This window comes from Doryrhamphus excisus, chromosome 10, assembly GCF_030265055.1.
Source record: "Doryrhamphus excisus isolate RoL2022-K1 chromosome 10, RoL_Dexc_1.0, whole genome shotgun sequence".
NCBI classification, from domain to species: Eukaryota; Metazoa; Chordata; class Actinopteri; order Syngnathiformes; family Syngnathidae; genus Doryrhamphus; species Doryrhamphus excisus.
In genome coordinates, this window is record NC_080475.1 from 8,532,578 (window position 1) to 8,553,062 (window position 20,485).

The 20,485-nt window shown below is 42.1% G+C and overlaps 4 protein-coding genes across 5 annotated transcripts; all 4 read left to right on the plus strand.

The window, feature by feature from the left end:
- Positions 1-491: 491 nt before the first annotated feature.
- LOC131137478 (homeobox protein Hox-C8a) lies at positions 492-2,008 on the plus strand. Its single transcript, XM_058085487.1, has 2 exons — positions 492-927; positions 1,455-2,008. Exons 1-2 carry the CDS (start codon positions 492-494, stop codon positions 1,763-1,765), a joined length of 747 nt encoding a protein of 248 aa, XP_057941470.1. The 3' UTR covers positions 1,766-2,008.
- A 6,559-nt stretch (positions 2,009-8,567) lies between these two features.
- Positions 8,568-10,102, plus strand: LOC131137479 (homeobox protein Hox-C6a). Of its 2 annotated transcripts, none has more exons than XM_058085488.1 (2): positions 8,568-9,018; positions 9,282-10,102. In XM_058085488.1, exons 1-2 carry the CDS (start codon positions 8,619-8,621, stop codon positions 9,602-9,604), a joined length of 723 nt encoding a protein of 240 aa, XP_057941471.1. In that variant the 5' UTR covers positions 8,568-8,618; the 3' UTR covers positions 9,605-10,102. The 2 variants fall into 2 exon arrangements, with proteins under 2 accessions (XP_057941471.1, XP_057941472.1); XM_058085489.1 differs by having other exon boundaries at positions 9,285-10,102.
- Positions 10,103-11,178: 1,076 nt separating this feature from the next.
- On the plus strand, positions 11,179-13,431 carry LOC131137480 (homeobox protein Hox-C5a-like). The gene is made up of 2 exons (XM_058085490.1): positions 11,179-11,614; positions 12,858-13,431. The coding sequence occupies exons 1-2, from the start codon at positions 11,179-11,181 to the stop codon at positions 13,064-13,066; spliced, it is 645 nt and encodes a 214-aa protein (XP_057941473.1). The 3' UTR covers positions 13,067-13,431.
- Positions 13,432-19,124: 5,693 nt separating this feature from the next.
- On the plus strand, positions 19,125-20,406 carry LOC131137481 (homeobox protein Hox-C4a-like). The gene is made up of 2 exons (XM_058085491.1): positions 19,125-19,578; positions 20,048-20,406. Exons 1-2 carry the CDS (start codon positions 19,131-19,133, stop codon positions 20,404-20,406), a joined length of 807 nt encoding a protein of 268 aa, XP_057941474.1. The 5' UTR covers positions 19,125-19,130.
- Positions 20,407-20,485: the final 79 nt, after the last annotated feature.

Genomic DNA, 20,485 nt, shown 5'->3' on the forward strand with positions numbered 1-20,485 from the left:
TATATCCCTATAGGGCCTCATGTCTGACCGCGGTGCTAAAGATGAAGGGGTTGGGGAGGGAGGATGAGGAGGGGGGGAGGAGGGAGGGGGGCGCCTGCGGTGGGGGTGGGAAGCTTAAAAAAAAAAAAAAAAAAAAAAAAAAAAGAGCACGCAGCGTCTGTGGCTGCGCCTCCGGAGCACGCCAAGCTTTAAGTTTAGATAACACACAACCAAGGCGGACTTGAGCTTGCGAAAAGCCGGGCGGAAAAAACACCAAGCGGGCAGCAGAGGAAGGGCTCGGCGAGAGTGAGCTGCCGCGGATCGTCCAAAGGGGCAGCGTTTCTCCAGTTCCGGTTTTGTCTGTCTGCGTGCGTGTGTGTGTGCAAGTTGGGACCCCAAACAAAAGGCTGCCATCCCCCGAACGGAGATCTTCTTCCACGGCCGTGCTTGTTTGCGTTTGTGCGAGAGAGAGAGAGAGAGAGACAGGCGCTCCGCTGGATGCAAAGCCAAACATGAGCTCCTATTTTGTCAACCCTCTTTTCTCCAAGTACAAAGGCGGCGAGTCTCTGGAGCCAACTTACTACGACTGCAGGTTCCCACAGAGCGTCGCCCGCAGCCACACGCTGGTCTACGGACCCGGGGCGGCCGCGCCGGGCTTCCAGCACCCGTCCCATCATGTGCAGGACTTTTTCCACCACGGCACCACCGGCATCTCCAACCCGGGATACCAGCAGAATCCGTGCGCACTGGCGTGTCACGGCGACGCGGGGAAATTTTACGGATACGAAGCCCTGCCCAGGCAAACGCTTTACGGTAGCCAGCAAGAGGCGAGCCTGGCGCAGTACCCGGACTGTAAATCGTCGGGAGGCTCGAACCCCGGTGAAGGACAAGGCCACTTAAATCAAAACTCCTCTCCCAGCCTTATGTTCCCGTGGATGAGACCCCACGGTCAGAATCTGCTTTATTATTATCATCATTATACTCTCTCTCTTTCTTTGTTTGTGTTTATGTATTTGTGTGTACTAGTACATGTCACGTATCCACGCGTGTACGTGAGTGCCGTGTAAAAGCTAACCATGCCGGGAACATGTAGAGGCGGCACCGCAGTGCAGCACATGTTCATACAGCTCATATTTACTGACAATTACTTGTTCATATTTCATAACGTCGTCATACCGAAGCACGTGATGGAAATGCATAGGAATGTGGATTGGAGTGGGATCATTTGACCCACTCTGTGCTCGTTTTGGACGCATGATAATAATAATAATAATAATAATAATAATAATAATAGTGTGTAAGGCTATGACATATGGCGTCTATGCGTGTATATAACGTATAATGTTGCTGTAGAGCATCCATATCAGTAGTAGTAGTACCTGTAGTAGTACCTGCAGTAGTAGCATCTGTAGCATACTCCTGTATTGACGTGGGACCACAGCTAACCTTTATTTCGTGGCTTTATCCCACTCAAGCCCCAGGACGACGCAATGGCAGGCAAACCTACAGCCGCTACCAGACTCTGGAACTGGAGAAGGAGTTCCTCTTCAACCCTTACCTGACCCGCAAGAGGAGGATCGAGGTCTCCCACGCCCTGAGCCTCACCGAGCGGCAGGTGAAGATCTGGTTCCAGAACCGGCGGATGAAGTGGAAAAAGGAGAACAACAAGGACAAGTTTCCGGGTCAGAGGGGAGAGGCCGAGGCCGAGGAGGAGGGCAACGAGGACGGTGAAGTGGAAGAAGCAGAAGAGAAGGAAGCGGAAGAGAAAGACGAGACCAAGGAGTGATTTTATGGTCCTTTTATGGTTATATGGCTGAAAAAGAGAAGAAAAAAGCTCTCATAAAGAGAGCAGGAGTCACAAGAGCATCATCTTTATGACCGCCCTTTCGTTTTTGTCAAGTGGGAACAGGAATCCCAACAATATTCCTGTTAAATATGCACATTTCTCAGTTATCAACAAACGGGATTACACATTTTTTTGCCACAAAAATAAGACGCTACACTTTATTTTATATACTAGATCTGCTGCCCCTGCAAAACAAAACAAAACTAAACAAAAAGGGAAATAAAACGCATGTTAGATTAAAAAAAAAGAACATTTTTTGGACCCATTTCTTAGAAAACAGGATAAAATTTACCCCACAATGACTGAAATCAATCTGTAAATAGACCAAAATCATACTATCATGATTATGACATTATTATTATTATTCTCATTGTTTCGTTTGACCATATTTTTAAACAGCCATGATCTCCAAACAGTTGCTTTTGGAGAATGACCAGGGAATTGCAATCGTTTGAAATCCTTTGATGCTACCTAAACCTGGGGATAATTGCAATAGAGATTTCTGAATATAGAGATTTCGTACGGTTTTTAATTTTAAGGTGTTATATATATATATTCACACACACACACACACACACCGAGCTTATTATTAGGTAATGTATGTAGCATTTATCCAATTATGTACTCTTGTTGAAGACAATTCTTTACGTCTTGGGAAGACAATTAGCTCCAAGCCAAGCCAAGCAATTAAGAGATTGTTACCAGGCACTACCTAAAGTTCGGAGCCTTGCCTTTTGCAGAATCCACAACTCGCACTCCACAGTGGCACAGGGCTCTGAATGAACGACTATAGCTATTTCCCCAACAACTAAAACTGCCTATTAACGCACATTAACTGCGTGAACCTGCAACAATTACAGCGAGTTTCCTTTTTATTTGAACGTGCTGGTGATTTAGAGTAGTTGTTTTTTTTTGCACTGAATATTATAACCGTTACGTACGTCTTGTTATATATTGATGTTAACAATTATGCTCGTTTCCTGGTGTTTTTTCCTCCTGTGAAAGACGACGTTGTTGTCCCGCCATTGTTGATGTAAAGTCACAAATAAAGAAGATGGCTCACGATGTCTTCTGCTTTCTTTTTTTTTATTTTTTTTTATTTTATTGCAGCCTACAATTGATTGCACACGGACTCGAACGCTTGCTGAAAAAACACACTTTTTAATAAATATACTGTACATCACATACACTCCACTATGCAGATTAAAACAAATAAAAACAAAACAGATAAGGCTTTGTATGCGTTAAAAACAAATAAGAATAAAATGTGTTAATTCGCCTTTTGGCGTATAATTCACAGCATGCAAAATCTCCAACATCGCCCCCTATGTGATGAATGCCTTTAATAACAATAACAACAATAATCCCCTCTTTTGGGAGGACATAAAGCATTTGAATGAATTTCAGGATGACTGATGTTCCTATTTGAGATTAACAAATATCTGCTGCATTATTAAGAGTGTTTTTTTTATTTTTTATTTTTTTTATTTGGGGGGGGGGGGTAAGACTTGACGTGGAAAGTGAGCAAGGTGTGGTGTTGTGAGACCTGCTTCTGAAATGTTTGCAGCATAAACTTGTCTGTCGTGTGTTTGAAATATTTCATTTCTCTTCACTTGCTTTGATGTCATTTTCCAACCGTTATTACGGTATGTGTACATTTGAAATTAATTTTAAAAAAAAAACAGCAACGTCTACATATTATGGAGTTATTTTCCTGTTTTGTAGCCAAACTATTAAAATATAACAACCATGTATGTTATTGTTCGTTAATAATTTCGAGTTAATTTAACACAGTCTCATTCTATATTAAATTTTTTTTAATTAACAAATTTTTGGTATAGGTGTGTGTTCAACAAACGAATGAAATCGAAACAATTTCTGCATTGACGTTAGAAGTTTATTATGAAAGTAAAAATTGCTAATTTTTTTAACTGGATTTTTTTCCTAAATAGAACAAAAGTATGTTAATAATCCAATATTTCCCCCCATGGAACATTCCGGGTGAGTCCCACAGTGAGAGGATTTCCACTCATGTAGGGTGTGTTTTTTACCAGAGGGCTGACATCAGCACTAAAGTTTAGTGTACCTGTTGTAAACTTTATTGGTGGTGTAAAGACGAGGAAGCTTTTTTTTTTTTGTTGCGTCTTTTGTGTGTGCTTGTTGGCTGCTTTGGTTCAGTGTGTGTGCACAAGGCGGCCTGCAGGGATCAAACACGGGGCTGCTTAAACTGGCTAAAACTAATTTATTTCATCGTCAATGAAAGAAGCTCGTTTGGTTTTTGGTGGACTGGCTTGGAGGTATGATATTTGCTACTTTGGGAATTTTATTGAACTGGGTGGCCATCTTTGTTTATATTTATTTCGATGCAGTGAAATATTCAGGGTATCGGAATTGAGGTTATTTTTCTGTTTATTGGATATTGTGTGTCTATATATTAGGTTAACACTTGCAGGTGTGTCAGGTGTCTTTTTGGCATCAAATGATGAACCAGTGAGGTAACGCACGCCCTAGATTGGATAGCATTTGTTGTAATGTTTTACGGAGCCAAGCTCATTCTTCCAGTTTGCTTTCTACCACTGTAGCTAACTTGTCCACTAGAGGACGTGTCATATTTGTGCCTCCATATTTCCACAGTACGTGGGCAAAATCTGCATCATCCACGCTCCATAATGTGTGTGTATTTTTTTCATTTTTTTTTTAAATATATATATTCACGTATTCGGAAAAAAAAGAGCAGAAGAGGAAAGATGGGTGCAAACATTCCTGGTTGTTAAAGAGAGAAATTTACAGCTGAGTAATAAAAGTTTACGACTCAAGGCTCCCCGCCATTGGCTGCGGCCGGCCACGTGGCCCACGCTCTATGAACATGAACTTTATGCTGTTGTCTATTCCCTGCTCCTTCCTTTGAATCAGCAGCAGAGCACACTGCAGCCCTGCAAGTCCTTGCTTTCTTCTCCTCTTTCGAAGATGACTCAAAAAAAAACACACAAAAAAAAAACTGCAGCCATTTTGCAGCCGATTCCTGTTCTCGCCACTGCCGACTTCCTGGAAGAGGGATCTTCCGGATTGCCTCCTCGCTGCAGCGGTTATCCCTCCGAGAGGCTCGGGAAGGAAAAAAAAAAAGATCCACATGGACCGGATGCAAACATGAGATGTGACACGTTTTGTCTTTAAGTGGAGAAGGACGCTGCTCAGGTAGAAATGCTTGTTCCCTTCGGGTTTTGTGTCGTGCGTGGCAGCCTGTGGCCTCCTGAGGGGGGGTGTCACGGCGATGCAGATGCGTGTGCGTGTGAGTGTGAGTGGGAGGCGATGGCAGCAGGGTGCGTGTGAGTTGTGACCTGACCTGCACGTGAGCTCCCACGGTATACTGACTGACTGTCTGGCTGTAGTAGTAGTTTGTGTGACCTAAGTGGACACTTCCACGACGGTAACTTTGAATTAGAATGTACTACTCTGTGTGTACTCTGTTGTTGGTGTTTATGGTATAGATATACATTATATAGATCCGTGATTCTTTGGTATTATATGTGGAAGAAAAACTTGTAATCACTTGTGGAAGTGGATGCCAACAGGCTTCTGTGGAACACACACACACACACACACGGAGGGAGTAAGCATGCACCCCACACTGTGGCACTTCCCCACAGTGCCCCCTGGCGACCTGTCGTGTCCTGCAATGTGGAAGTAGGCGGTGCTGCTATTGTGGCGTGGTTGTTTATAGCTGCTTCTCTGCGGATGTCAGCTGACCCACTTGTGTGTGTGTTTTTGTGTGTGTGTTTGTGTGTGTGTGTCCTAATGCTCATTGTCTGACGTAAGCTCTGTTTTGTTTCCTGCTACATTCCTTAAAAAAATGTGTTGTTTTGGTGACAGATTCACTTTCCACGTTGATATTTTATTCTATTTATTGTTATTCATATTTAGTGACAATATAATCACAGTTGTAACCAAGGAGGGGGGGGGGGTAGTGTGCAAAGAAGCATAGACATATACATCAAATTTGTCATCAAACACATTCCAGATTTTTTTTTCTTTCCCTCTGGCGGAAGTAGAAACAATATTCTGAGTTTGCACGTGCAGATATGTGTAATGTAATGTAATTTAATTCAGGATTAAGGCCCTGAACACATCATGACATGATTTAAGATGAAACACCCTTCTGTATTTGAGTGTGTATTTCTGTTGTGTGTGTGTGTGTGTGTTGTACTGAAAATTAACCGGCTACGTAATTTTAGTCGAACTCTGAATTAATCCTAATCTCCTGCCGTCCCACGTAGTTTGTTTCACATTTTTCTTGCTGTGATGTTCCACTTCTGCATGCGCCTGCATAGAGGAACAAATACTTCATTTTAATCCACAACAATTAACCCTGCAATTCAATATTTTTTTTGTATTGCAGTATAGCGTATATAATAAAGCTTCATTGAAGTCACCGCATTTAAATTAAAAAAAAAAAAAAAAAAAACTTTTCCCCACTAATGGTCCTAATTTATGATGTGTGGACCAACATGGCGCTCGTTGGGCACCGGCTTCCTGAGTGCTTAACGAGCATAAAGTCGAACACTTCCGGACGTAATTGGGCCAGCCTGTGACTGCAAAGTGCCTATAGATGTCTTTACATTGTTAGAACGGGAATTAGTCCTTATTAGTAAAGAGGGAAAGGGGGGGGGCAGAAAAACATCAGTGCTTGCCAGCATTTGAGCTCCCCCCACCGCGTTTTAATCATGACGGATAATGTAGAAATTGTACAGTTGCCATCTAACTAAGAGTGTGTGAGTTTAAGTAATAGCTTGTAGCTTGCACGCCCCCCCCCAATAAAAAAAATGTACTTTGAAATGGGCCCATCTGTTCGTTTAATTTAAATAACCCTACAATATATATATAATATATATGTTATTATAACATAATCAGAAATAGTTAGGAATATTTAATTCAGTTCCTTAATAGTCATTTGTGTTTTTATACTTTTTGTCTTTACATGTGGTTAAAATATGCGCAAAAGCCCTTGTGATGCGCCCCCGTGGGCCGCAATAAAACACTAAAACGCGAGGGAAAGAATGACCTTTCTAAATGTGCACAGCGACACAACCTCTGCCGCATTCCAGCCTCAGTCCACACATTGGCTTTACTCTGCAGCTTTTATTTACAACCTCGACTTGTTTCTGTTTGGCAGGAGCTAGGACTTGCGTGGATTCCAACCCCAAACTTCAATTAAATGTAATTCCTTGAAATAAACCAGTCAAATCAGTTGTGAATTTATAATTTAGAATTATTCCACGTAAAAATATCTAAATTTAAATATATATTTCTTTTTCATATGTGCTCTTATTTGAATTCCACGTTGCGCAGACTTAATAGTCATCCCAGCACGCAGCCTGCAACATTTGCCGCAAATTTGCGAATGTCTCACATATGGCCACCAATAAGGTGACGAGGAGATTTTATGGCAACAGACACTTCCTCGTCTTTGTTGTCTCTTTTATGGGCTATTCGGGCTCCCGGAACAACACAGCAAACAACACTGCACGTCCACGCAAAAGTCCATCAGCCTCCACGACAAATCAATGAGGCGCATTTTAATAACCACGCTGTGCGTAAATTGGATTTCGAAATTTGCTACTTTAAAAGTCACCTTTAATTCTGTCCGTCATATATATATATTAATCACGGCAAAACACGAGTGGGTGACACTGATAATATCCGTTTTTTGGACTTGTACAAATCACACCGTGGGCACACAATCGCTGAAGTTTCGCATCCCTTAAAAGCAATTTCCAAAGCCATTATTTGCTGCTCAGATAATCATCAGTTAGTCTCCACTCCCCCCACGGTGCGTGTCACAGGAATGTACAATTACTACTCTGTATTTTGACTTCTTTAACTGTGTGCGTAAAAGTGGATGATGAGTGAATCTGTTTGAATATGATTTCTATTATTTCACTGTGACAGTAATAATACTCATAAATGCTGATTTTTTTTTCATCTCCACGCGTGGAGCTTCCACGCAGATAGTCCTTTCTGCAGAGATAGTTGTCGGCGAGGTGGGGAACGTCACTTGTTTTATTACCCTCACACAAGAAAGACCATAAACGCATTCTTACCCCCCCCCTTACACCCCCCCTGTTCACTGCAAAAGCGTTGGAAATGCTGCATTCACTGCACCCAGTAAACATGAGTTCTTATGTCGTAACGTTTTATTAATATGTGCTATATGTGTGTTTTTAAAAAATATTTACCAGAAGTTTGAATGAAACCAGGACTTATTAGATAATATCTTATATGAAAACATATCATATCTTTCATAAGCAATGTGGATATGATGAGTCTTAATGGTGTTTTTATTCCTCCACGCACCCACCGTGACACCTAACATCACCGTGACGTGACGTGTGTCACTCGCAGTGTTTATCGGCATTTTGCAGTAATGCTCCAGCTCTCGGCTAAAAGCTACAGTTTCTCCTGGGCTCCTGCGCCGCCATTGGTGGAGCCGGGTCAGCTGACTCTGTCATATTGTCTCCGAGCGAGCCGAGCCTCGGCTATAACACTCGGCTTTGTGCGTCTTAACCGGAGATTGCAAATTAATAATACCCAATCCCCAAAGTAGCAGAGAGGCGTAAAAGTCTCCCTCCGAGCGGGGTTCGAAGCCCGACAAGCAAGAAGGGACGATCTCGGAAGAAAGGTGTGGTTGGCTGACACAAGCCACAAGCGAGGGGGGGGAGATTTACTAGGAAGGAAGATTGAGAAGGGAGCCATAAAGAAGTGGGGAGAGTTGGACAAGAGGGTAACGAGGCAAGGTATGAATTCTTATTTCGCAAACCCGTCGCTCTCCTGCCATTTATCCGGCGGCCAAGAGGTTCTGCCCAACGTGCCAATCAACTCCAGCACCTATGACACAGTCAGACATTTCTCGTCGTACGGCGCCGCTGTGACCCAGAACCATCGGATATACGCACCTTTCTACTCCCCCCAAGACAACGTGGTGTTCGGCTCCGGACGGGCTCAGTATGACTACGGCTCCAACGTCTTCCTGCAGGACAAGGACGTGCTGCCCAGTTGCAGGCAATCGAACATGGGACTGAACACCACACAGAGCCACATTGGCCAAGACTACGCTCTGGAGCAAGGCAGGGCGGCCCAGGAGCAGAAGAGCAACATCCCGATCTACCCGTGGATGCAGCGCATGAACTCACACAGCGGTGAGTTTTACTAGCGGCAGATAAATTAAGGAAATGGCTCCGTTTTACGATATGTCTCACCGAGAGAGTAAGCTACTTTTTATGGGCCCATAAAACACCACTGTATCTCCTTGACTTGTAGATGGGCCTTTTGCATGTGCAAACAAACAGCTTTCCTTTGAAAAAAAAAAAGCGGTCGCTAACCGAGGCAGCGTGGGATTCTTTTCCCACAACAAAAATCCAAAAATTAAAATCCATATTAAATGGATGCATTTGTACCTCAGCAGGAGTGGGCTACGGGACAGACAGACGCAGGGGTCGCCAGATCTATTCCCGGTACCAAACACTGGAGCTGGAGAAGGAGTTCCACTTCAACCGATACCTGACCAGGCGCAGACGCATCGAGATCGCCAACGCGCTTTGCCTCACCGAGCGCCAGATCAAAATCTGGTTCCAGAACCGGCGCATGAAGTGGAAGAAGGAGAGCAACCTGACCTCCACGGTGCCCGGAGGGGAGTCCACGGGTGCCACGCAAGACGAGGAACGCGGTGCGAGTGGAGGAGCCGTGGAAGAATGCAAGGAAGAGGATGACAAGAAGAAGGAATAGTTGAAGAGACTTTTAAAAAAAAAAATAAAGAAGAACCCCAACATTACTACCTAAAAATGGAGCTGAAAGGGACGACACTGCATGGCAACCCCCCCGCCCCCCCCCCCTCATTTATGTCATACCACAGGGGTGTTGAGCTTTAAAAAATCCACATCATTTCAGCCACATTATGAATCCTGTGACTTATGGATCACACTTTTATGTTTTTTTACCTTGTCGTTGCCACACTTGTATTGTGCAAATAATAATAAAAAAAACGAAGTATTACTTAATTAATTAATTAATTCCTACTTTTATTCCCAATGCCAGTATGAACTATTTATCCCACATGCAGCCCACGCACCACTGTGAAGTCTCCGCTCACCAAATACAGTGTTATGTTATCTTAGTCTATACATTCCACGGAAGAAAGGAAGGAAGGAATCGGACCCTTAATTTGGTCACAGTGTCATTTACTACTTGAATGTATATGAATATATAAATAGCTGAAACTTGAGAAATTGCACGACGAGACAGTATAGTACACACATATATATGTATGTATATATACACATATATATGTATATATATTTACATACATATAAAGTTGTGCCTGTAAATAGGCCACTCACTAACATATTATGCAAATATTCCCCCAATTGATGTGCATTTATCTGCTTTGATAGACAACGCATAACAAATTCCGCTTATGCCCCCCCCCCCATCGAAATAAATTTGTACACGTATTAATTTTTTTATTTGAAAGTTCATGTTTTGTTACAATTGTGTTTCATGGAATAAAATATTTGTAAAATGTTCACTTTTGTGTGCGTGATGTGTTTGGATGCATGCATGGATGAAGGGATGATAAAGGGATGGATGGATGAATGAAGAGATGGATGGATGCCGATGCGTTTGGGGGTTTAAAACGTCACATTTGAACTAAATTGCAGGTAATAATATCATAATAGTGAAGAGGCAGAGCGTGGCAATTAAAATATTTAAAAATTCTTACCTAATTCTCACTTAAACTATAAACTCTATTTATTTAGAATTACGCAACACGGATATAAGGTTCATACAGTTATTTATAAACCAACAAGTGTAATTGTTGTTATGATTAGGAATGGACAGCAATGGGGGACCCACGCGTGTGTCCGGTCCGGGCCCGCTTTGCCCCATTCCAAACACCAGATGACGCTCTTGTCCTGCTGTCCTGCCCTTTTTTTTTTTTTTCCCGTGGCAGGCGCCTCGCCTTCCAGCAGCAGAAGCTCAAAGTTTACTGGACACGTTTTTGCTATTCATCAATATCTCCGTGGAGCATCGACGCCAATTTATGACTGGCCAACATGGTCACGTGATCCCATACAAATACACCATATTTGGGCAGCGCGCATCTGATCAAGAATAAAAAAGATACCAAAGGCCACTGCACTCTTTAATCTTGGATTTTTTTTTAAAGGAGAAGCTGTTTTGTTTTTTGTTTTGTTTTGTTTTTTTACGAAAACCGGAGCAGAAAAGCGATGATCGAGGCAAAGAAAGGAATAAAAGCAACATCTATCCAGAAACCTTCCCTGCGCTAAAAGTGTTCCGAAATGAGCTCCTACGTTGACAGCTGCAAGGTACACCAAGCAGCAGAGACAAGTTCTCCGATGTTTGATTTCGGCGTGGCGGGGCGAGGGTCCAGCCTGCGCCACGGCGGCGTCAGTGTCAGCGCCGTGTTTACGCATCCGGTCCCCGCAGGCTCCGTTGGACAGGACGACATGCAAAGGAGCCTGAGAGGCAGCCCGGAGCCCCGTCTTCCACCGGGACCTCACATAGGCTCCAACCCGGCGGGAGCGCTCCACCGCGCGGGTGGGACCGGACCGCTCACGGACAGAGCCCCGGAGAGGAGCGACAACCGGAGCCAGAAAGGCAACAGAAGTGCGGAAAACGCGCCGAGCGCGTCCCGGAACGCAAACGGCAGCCAGCAGCACCGTGAACACGGACCGCAGATCTATCCGTGGATGACCAAACTGCACATGAGCCACGGTAAAGTTTGCCTCTTTCAGGCTGCTCCACTTCTGTTCGAGCGGTCCACTTTCCCTCTTGAGTTTTATAGGCCAAACGCAGGAAATAATAAAAACTCGCGGTCATAAATTTTACGACAAAGGCATCCATTGCTCGTAAACCTGCTCTATTACGGCGAAGAGGTGATCTGAGAGCTGATTTATGGAGCAGTAATTGGATCAAGGGATTCAACTGTGACAAAATTATCAAATAATATTCCAAATTCATCCTTAAGTATTATGCTCTTTATTGCGTCTTTTGTGCTTTCGGCGCAACTGCGTGTTTTATTTTCCACTTTATGCGTGTGTTCCGTTTAGCCTTCAATTGAACCCTGGGAAACACGGATGACCTGACCCTAACGTGAACTTTTCACCTCCAAAAGATTTCAATAGGCGTGCACGCTTTTTTCCACGCACTGGAGGCACAAGTTGGCTGCGGGCTGCAAATGGACAGTGGACATTTTTACTGCAAAAGCTTCTGTTTGTCTTGCTCAAGGTCCCTGCGGAAGGCGTGTACGCGTAGCAATAAGGGGGGAGCACAGACGGTGTTGAAACACCCAACAGGGGCAGAACTGTCTTTTTGGGGAATAGTCAGGATTCAAATGGGAATATAGTGGGAATTCTGTTTGATATTATTATATTGATACCTTGTTATTATTATTATTATTATTATTATTATTATTATTGCTTCACTGTGCTGCAGTGCAGGCCCAAGCCTGTGATGGAGTGAGGCCAAGAATCCCTTAAATATGAACTCATAAATGCTTTATTTATTATTTATTAGTCAAATCTATATACAATTATGATTATCTTATTTGATCACATAGATATTATTATCAGTAAAATGATCGTCTATTGTGTTACATATCACTTGTGTGAAGAAATGTGATGCTAAACATCAGGGTTACAGGATGTAGACTTTTATTCCGATAAAACTGCCACTTGAGAGTGTGTGCTGTATTTTAGTTTTAATATTATGTTATTATAATTGTACTTGATTCACATATTCTCAGAAATAAGACGATAATAATGCTCATTTTGGATTGGCTGTTTATTTGGAGTGATTGGAAATATGTATATTTTGAAAAAAATATAAAAATTAAAATGAAAATTATAATATTAATAATAATAATAATTTGTTTGATGTCTGTATCAATATATTTTTTAAAAATAGGATTGTTCAACTTTGATCACAATTGACCCGACTGACTCCCACCCTACTCCAGAATCGGAGGGCAAGCGTTCCCGGACCAGTTACACCCGCTACCAGACTCTGGAGCTGGAGAAGGAGTTCCACTTCAACCGCTACCTGAGCCGCCGCAGGCGCATCGAGATCGCCCACACTCTGTGCTTGAACGAGAGGCAGATCAAAATCTGGTTCCAGAACAGAAGAATGAAATGGAAGAAGGACAGTAAAATGAAAGTGAAGGACTAGACGTGCGTGGAAGAGGAGCAGCGTGACCTCTGGATGAACTGCGATGAACAGCAATGACATCACGACACGGTGACACCGCCCCTGGCTCTTCATCACCAATTATGTGTCACTCTTTGCAGTGGTGGGGTACCTAATATATTGAATATCACTCTCATTGATCAATTGGTTTACATTGCTAAATTCATTACACCACTTTGAGAAGGGGGGGAAGAGTTGAGGGTGCTGCCATGTTTGGAGTACCATCACCATGCATACATATGTAGTATTTGGTCCTGTGGTGCGTTCAGTGACCTGTAATTTTTTTTTTTTTTTTTTTGTAAGTCGATGTATGTAACAACAGAAATGTATGTCACCAAACTGTAGACTCATAAATTCATAACAAATAGCTTAATTGTTGAATGTATTACCAATAAACTTCCATGTACACTCCTTGTTAATGGTGTAAAAAAAAAAATAATAATAAAAGTAATAACAAATATTATCGTACTGTTGCCATTTTTAGCCTGCTACTCTCTTTTACAGTGACAAACGCAATGAAGTTTAAGACCCCCATAAAACTTTATTGCCCCCGTTTCCAGACAGACTGTGTTTCCTGTTTTGCCAGGAGAAGGAAGCGAGACCCTTTGCCTGTGATAATACCCCCCCCCCCCTTTTCCAAACAACAACATGCATGCAAAAGTCTGTACTTTCTTGCCACTTCATTCCATGCACACCACAGTGGACCCACTCATGACATAACACGGAATCAAACCATCAAATAAAACAGACTCACCCTATAGAATCCTTTAAAAGTTCCACCAGACTCGCATTGAAAAAGAAGCAGCGTCCACTTTGCGTCCCTGCGTGGCCTATAATGTGGCCTATACGTTGACAATGTATCGAATCCCCCCCCCACACACACATCTCCTCTTTTGGGGTATTTTAAAGTTTACAAGGTTACATATGCCAATTGCCCCGAGCAGGCCCACGTGAATGGTGCTTAGGAAACACGTGGTGTCATTGAAGTGGCTTTTATGGCCCCTGCGTGGAAGAGCTGACAAACCTTTCGATATATACACATCGTATATAATGTGAACTGTCCCCCGCCATGACAGCTGCTGGCTGGCTGGCTGGCTTCTCTTGATCCTGGGAGGGGGGGCACGTCCAGACGGGGATCGGTTGGCGGTGGGGATGCGGTACCGGTCTACGGTTCTGATGTGAGTTGTGAGCGTTTCGTTTCACTGTTAAGGATCGTTTCGTTTGAGTGTATCGGGTACTTTTTTGTGTTGAGTGGGAGATTTATTTTTCAGTTTGTTGTTCGTTCAGCTTTATTGGTGATATTATTTCATATAGTAATAAAGAAAACGAATAAGAATAAGGAGTGTATTTGTGATATGTTATTGTTTGTGCAGCCCACGGTGAGATGTTCCTCCTCACATAGTGGAGTAGAATGTGAGTGTGTGTTCATAATGAGTGTGTGTGTGTGTGTGTGTACAAATAATACACAAGTGAAAATGAAACTAACGCCTTCTTTGTAACGTGAATGTATTTAATCGAAGGTTGTTGGTTCGATTCTGTGGTCTTGTTACTTGATGGAGAGCGTGTTAGTATTTATTTGCTGACTTTGTAGCTTCTTGTTCGTTGCATCCAATGACGTCTGGAGTCTGGAGACTTCACTTTCGTTTTGTACTCGGTGAAAAAAAAACACATATGTGATTATGTCTGTTTATAAATATTATGTGTTTTTATATGCATGATACACTTCCAATAGGTGGCACTGTGCCACGCAGTCCTTATGAGTGAATGCATTATAGTTCTCAGTTTGCTGTATTATGTCTAATAATCCCCTTTAAATATATTTACAGTGGATTTGTATCTCTGATATCCACTGTAATTATTGCTTTGCTGCATATTATTATTATTATTATTATATAAGTGTGTCGCCACCAACACTGAAAGTGCAGCAATGCAAACATCCGGTGTGTGTTGTTTTGTTCCTTTCTGTGACCTGTGGAGCCGATGTCGTCATTATTCAAGCGGGAGAGGTCACTTCCGGGTGACTTTTTTTTTTCTTCTCCTTTGTCTCAGCCCCAAATAAGAAGCACCGAGTCTCATGCAGTGCATCTTTCTGTCTAAGCGGGTCTTTATTTATTTTATAAAATAAAATAAAATTTAAAAATTAAAAATAAAATTTATTTTATTGTGAACTCAAAGTCGTATTGTAATGGATGTTCTATTAATAGAATAGGAGCACGCTAAAATACCTTTAGATTTAATTTAACTGTCTTTAATTTATGTCTTATTTTCCTTTTAGTTTATTTTTTATAGCTCTTTTATAGATATAGATCATCTTCACAGAATTTGGTAATTAATTACAAATTAAAATTCATTTCAACAATTTGAAATGTCTCATTTTTATTACATTTTCCAGCATTAAAACAAAATAAATCGTTTTTAATGATATATAAGTAGTGTGTATTCTACTTAAATGTGTAATATTGTACTTTTCATACATATCAATAAGTGGGCCATGCAGTATATTAGAATATTTATATTTTAATGGATGTTCTATTAATAGAATAGGAGCACGCTAAAATACCTTTAGATTTAGTTTTAATCTGTCTTTATTTATGTCTTATTTTCCTTTTAGTTTATTTTTTATAGCTCTTTTATAGATATAGATCATCTTCACAGAATTTGGTAATTAATTACAAATTAAAATTCATTTCAACAATTTGAAATGTCTCATTTTTATTACATTTTCCAGCATTAAAACAAAATAAATTTTTAGTTTTTAATGCTATATAAGTAGTGTGTATTCTACTTAAATGTGTAATATTGTATTTTCCATACATATCAATAAGTGGGCCATGCAGTATATTAGAATATTTGTATTTTTATATGTATATTTTTGTTTAAAAATGCCATCTTGCACCATGTTTGATGTCGTGTTTCTTTGTGTTTTCCAGAACCATTCCACGCATGAGAGATAAGACTTGGGTGTGCGTGGGAGGCTTTGACGCACACCCCCTGTCCACCTGTCTTCTCGTGGAGATCTGACACTTCTCGCAGCTTATTTGCAGCTGTCCCCCCCCCTCCCCCATGATGCCTTCACGGCACCGACCTGTGCTTGTTTTGCTTTCTGCAGCATTGAACTCATGAAGGTTTGTGTCTTATGTCTTATAAAACCGTACTTTAGTGAAGTACTTTAGTAAAGTACTTGTTAATAGTCTTTTAAGTTCAACCGAGTGATGCATAATGAAGTACAAGGTTTTTTTTTATTATAATGAATTAGAAAACAAGTGATAGTTTCTTGGGGGGTATCTAACCAAACCCCCCCTTGGCTGCTACTTCAGTGTATACTCATATTTAACCAATCTGCACTTCATTAAAACTTTTTTTTTTAATTATGATTCAAAGTGGACGATAGGCTTAGTGTTATTACACCAATGGGAGGAGCGTGGATTATGCTAAGGCTTTGATTAAAAGGATCTTATAGCTATTTAATCAGGAAGTGGAATATTGCATGCAGGTCTGGGGCTACATAGTAGTGCAGGGCCACCAATTTACGCAGAACCAGAACACGGCCCACATTTGGCACCACATATGCACTTGTAAGACTTTTAATTAGAATAAGCGGCGTCTAATTAGTCCCTCAATGAAGAAATGAAACATACAAATAATGCGCCTGTGGGATTGTAGTGTTTTTTTTTTTCACTTGTACATTATAAGCAGTTATTGAACTTTAGGTGCGAGATCCGAAAGCCATTTACGCGCACAAAGAATCCATCCCTGTCCCTCCATCAATAATGCTTGGCAGTAAACTATTGGAGGGAGTCAAACGCGCGGGGTGAAGCTCGGGTCAGCCTGTCTCACTAATATTAAAATGCACTCGCGTGGAGAAACACTCGTGTTTCTCTTCATGCACTCAAATCTAGCACACATTTGCATACATGCAATCTGATTTTCTTTTTTTTAATTCTCTGTGTGCGTGAAAGACTTCCGATTGAGACATTTCGTATCAGGTCTTGTGCGTTTCCACTGTAATCAATCCCATCGATTCACGTTTGTTCTTTTTAATAACCCAGAACCAGGGCCACATGTCCGATATGACATTTTTCATCCCGGGCTTTTCTCATTAGCTTCCAGAGTGGCAGCAAGAAAGGTTAGAGAACGGTCAATATGGTAATAGGGAGCAGAAAGAAATGCTCGGGAACAATAGAAACTTATTTTTCATCAAGCTGTCACGCCGTCCCTTTGTACGGCCTCCATGTTTGGGACTGAATATTCATATGTACCTCAAAGGAGACGAGATGCTTTATTCTCTTGTCGGAATTTTTGCACTTTGCATCGTGATTCGTAATTCCATAGAATAATATTTTGCACAAAAGGCTGAGAAACCGAATTTAGCTGTCTATATGTACCCTGTAGAACCGAATTTGTGTGGAATTCAAACAATCGCAAATACGTCTCTACGGGAATACATGGCCAGCTGCGATACGCCAACTCGGCCTGGATGTGCAAGCATGCATCCGTGATGTCAAGGGGATGGAAACGCATGGAGTTCGAAACCCTGGGCTGGTGGGACTGAGGTGGGGGGGGGGGGGTGCTACCGTGCGCAGCCCGGTGAAACAGGCTGGGAACCACACGGTCGTTTGGAAGTGACTGATTTACGGCTTTTATTGCGCTATAAAAGGCTTTAAAAGTCCTTGCTGGTGCTAATAGAAATAGCAGGCGCCTTTTCGCACAAGTAGTAGGACCACACAATTAATAATAATAATTATAATAGTAATACTGCTACTGATAACAACCAAAAAATATTATTATTAATAATTTTATTTTATTTTTAAAAATCAAAATTCAAAATTATTAAAATTAAAATTATTTTTATTTTTTATTTATTTTTATTTATTTTTTTATTTTTATTTTTTTTTATATTTTTATTTTTTAATTTTTTTAATTTTTAATTTTTAATTTTTAATTTTTAATTTTTAATTTTTAATTTTTAATTTTTAATTTTTAATTTTTAATTTTTAATTTTTAATTTTTACTATTATTATTATACATGGGGATTATCCTCTCTTTGTAAGTTTGTTGTATCAGATAAAAGCTGGATAGAAATATTTAGAAATATTTATATTATTTATTTAATAATAGTATCCAAATATCTGTTTGTCACCCCCACCCCATGCCCCCCACCTACCAAATCACCAAGGCCATGTCTTTTTAAGCAAGTGCAGAATTTTGACCATATACTATATATGTACATGATATATAATAATAATAGTATCATGTTATATCAATGATAATATCAATGATGCTCAAAGCATTTAGCCATGGATGCTATGTTTTGGTTAGCATCCCCCCAATATCTGGGCCCCCCCTCCCCATGAAGAATGCCAGAAAGACTGATCCCACATTGTGTTGCTCGGGCTATTGTGACATAACTGTAGATAAATATGTATCTATACTTGCTGTGTTTCATGTGTATCCTTCCTGTGTCAATACATAACAAAATGGAGGTATTTGTACTTCACAAAATGAAGCAACATTATAAATTATGGAGCTTATACCCCCCTCCCCCTCAAATTAATTTACCAAGTGTCCATTTACTAAGTGTTATATATGGAATTTGTGGTAAAAAAACACAGCTAAATCGTATTCTTGAAGTGACTTTCAGGCTAAAGTGGTTAATTAATTAGCTTATGCTAGCTAACAGTACGATGGTTAGCAATGGCGGTCTCATTCTCGGCGAATCGCTAGCCATCCCTTTGAATAATCGTAAGAGCGTTTTATTTTTTCTCCTCGGTCAGCAACCAGCTACTAGTTTTGCGGCCAAGATCGATTGCTCGGCTAAGACAAGCCGGGAGAGAGAGGAGGGGAGAGAGAGCCCGGCTTCCACAATGGCGACCGGAGGTATGCTAAACACCGGCGGTTTCCTCATCCGGGGACTTTGAGGAGCGCCGGGATTGGTTGAGCCAGTCACGTGGTAAAAGTAACTTTACAGGGCTGCTCGCAAGTAGGAGGGCTTTATGGAGCAGAAAAACGACAAAGGTAGAAAAATTATTTTCCACTCCAGAAATTAATGATCATGAGCTCGTATTTGATGGAGTCTAACTACATTGATCCGAAATTTCCTCCATGCGAGGAATATTCGCAAAATAACTACATCCCCGAGCACAGCCCCGAATATTACGGCCGCGCCAGGGACCCGGGCTACCAGCAGCATCACCACCAGGGCTTGTATCCGCCTCCTCCACCGCGGGCCAGCTACCAGGAGCGCCAGTATAACTGTGCAAGCATCCCCGAGCCCGACACGCCGAGGGGACATGGGATAGCCCACTCCGCGCATCTGCTGACCGGCAAGGGGCAGCCCGCTTCGTGCGAGACCCCACAGTTGTCCATGTCCCCCGCCACCCCTCCGGCCGCAGCCTCCGCCTGCAACCAAGCCACCCCGGAGCACCCGAACAGCGCCGCCTCCTCCAAGCAGCCCGTGGTGTATCCCTGGATGAAGAAGATCCACGTCAGCACCGGTAGGAGAACCTGCGTGTTTATGTCCGCCCTCTCCCCCTCCATCAGCCCCCTGCTCCCATCTCGTTGCCATCCCCTTGCTTCCATAGCAGGGAAGCCTTTTCAAATGGCACAATTGAGGCGGATTTACGACTCGGCATTGGTAATTACACCCACCATAAATTTTATAGCCGAGGTATACTCAGGGCAGCCGTATCACCATGTGGCTTCTGCTGTTATGTATTGCGCCATGGAGGGGTGGGTGGTGGGTGGGTGGGGGGGAGTGAGAGGGGGAGATATGAATAAGACAAGAAGAAAAAAAAATACAGCTTCGTAATCTTGCATTAATAATTGAGCTCATAGTGTCCCCGCATTTAACTCTTAAAGTTGCCATTTAAATACCCCCCAAACATGCCCATCAATCTATCAAGTCCTTTCCTCCCTTATTCCTATCCACTTCTTCTCCTTCTCCTTGTCCCCCTTCACCCCCAGTGAACTCGGGTTACAATGGGACGGAGCCCAAGCGGTCTCGGACAGCATACACCCGCCAGCAAGTGTTGGAACTGGAGAAGGAGTTCCACTATAACCGCTATTTGACTCGCAGGAGGCGCATCGAGATCGCCCACACCCTGGTCCTGTCCGAGCGCCAGATCAAAATCTGGTTTCAGAACCGCAGGATGAAATGGAAAAAGGACCACAGGCTGCCCAACACCAAAGTGCGGTCCTCGTCCTCTTCCGCCTCCAACTCCAGCTCGGCAGCCGGCGCCGTGGTCCCTTCCTCGGTCACAAACACAGGGGCCTCCGATGAACTGAGCGGAGCCCAGCATGGCGAGGATATTACCAGGTTATAAAACCACATATTCAGGAGGGAGAGGAGGGAAAAAAAAAGAACTGAACTGCCTATTTATAGAATTATTCTATATTTTGTTG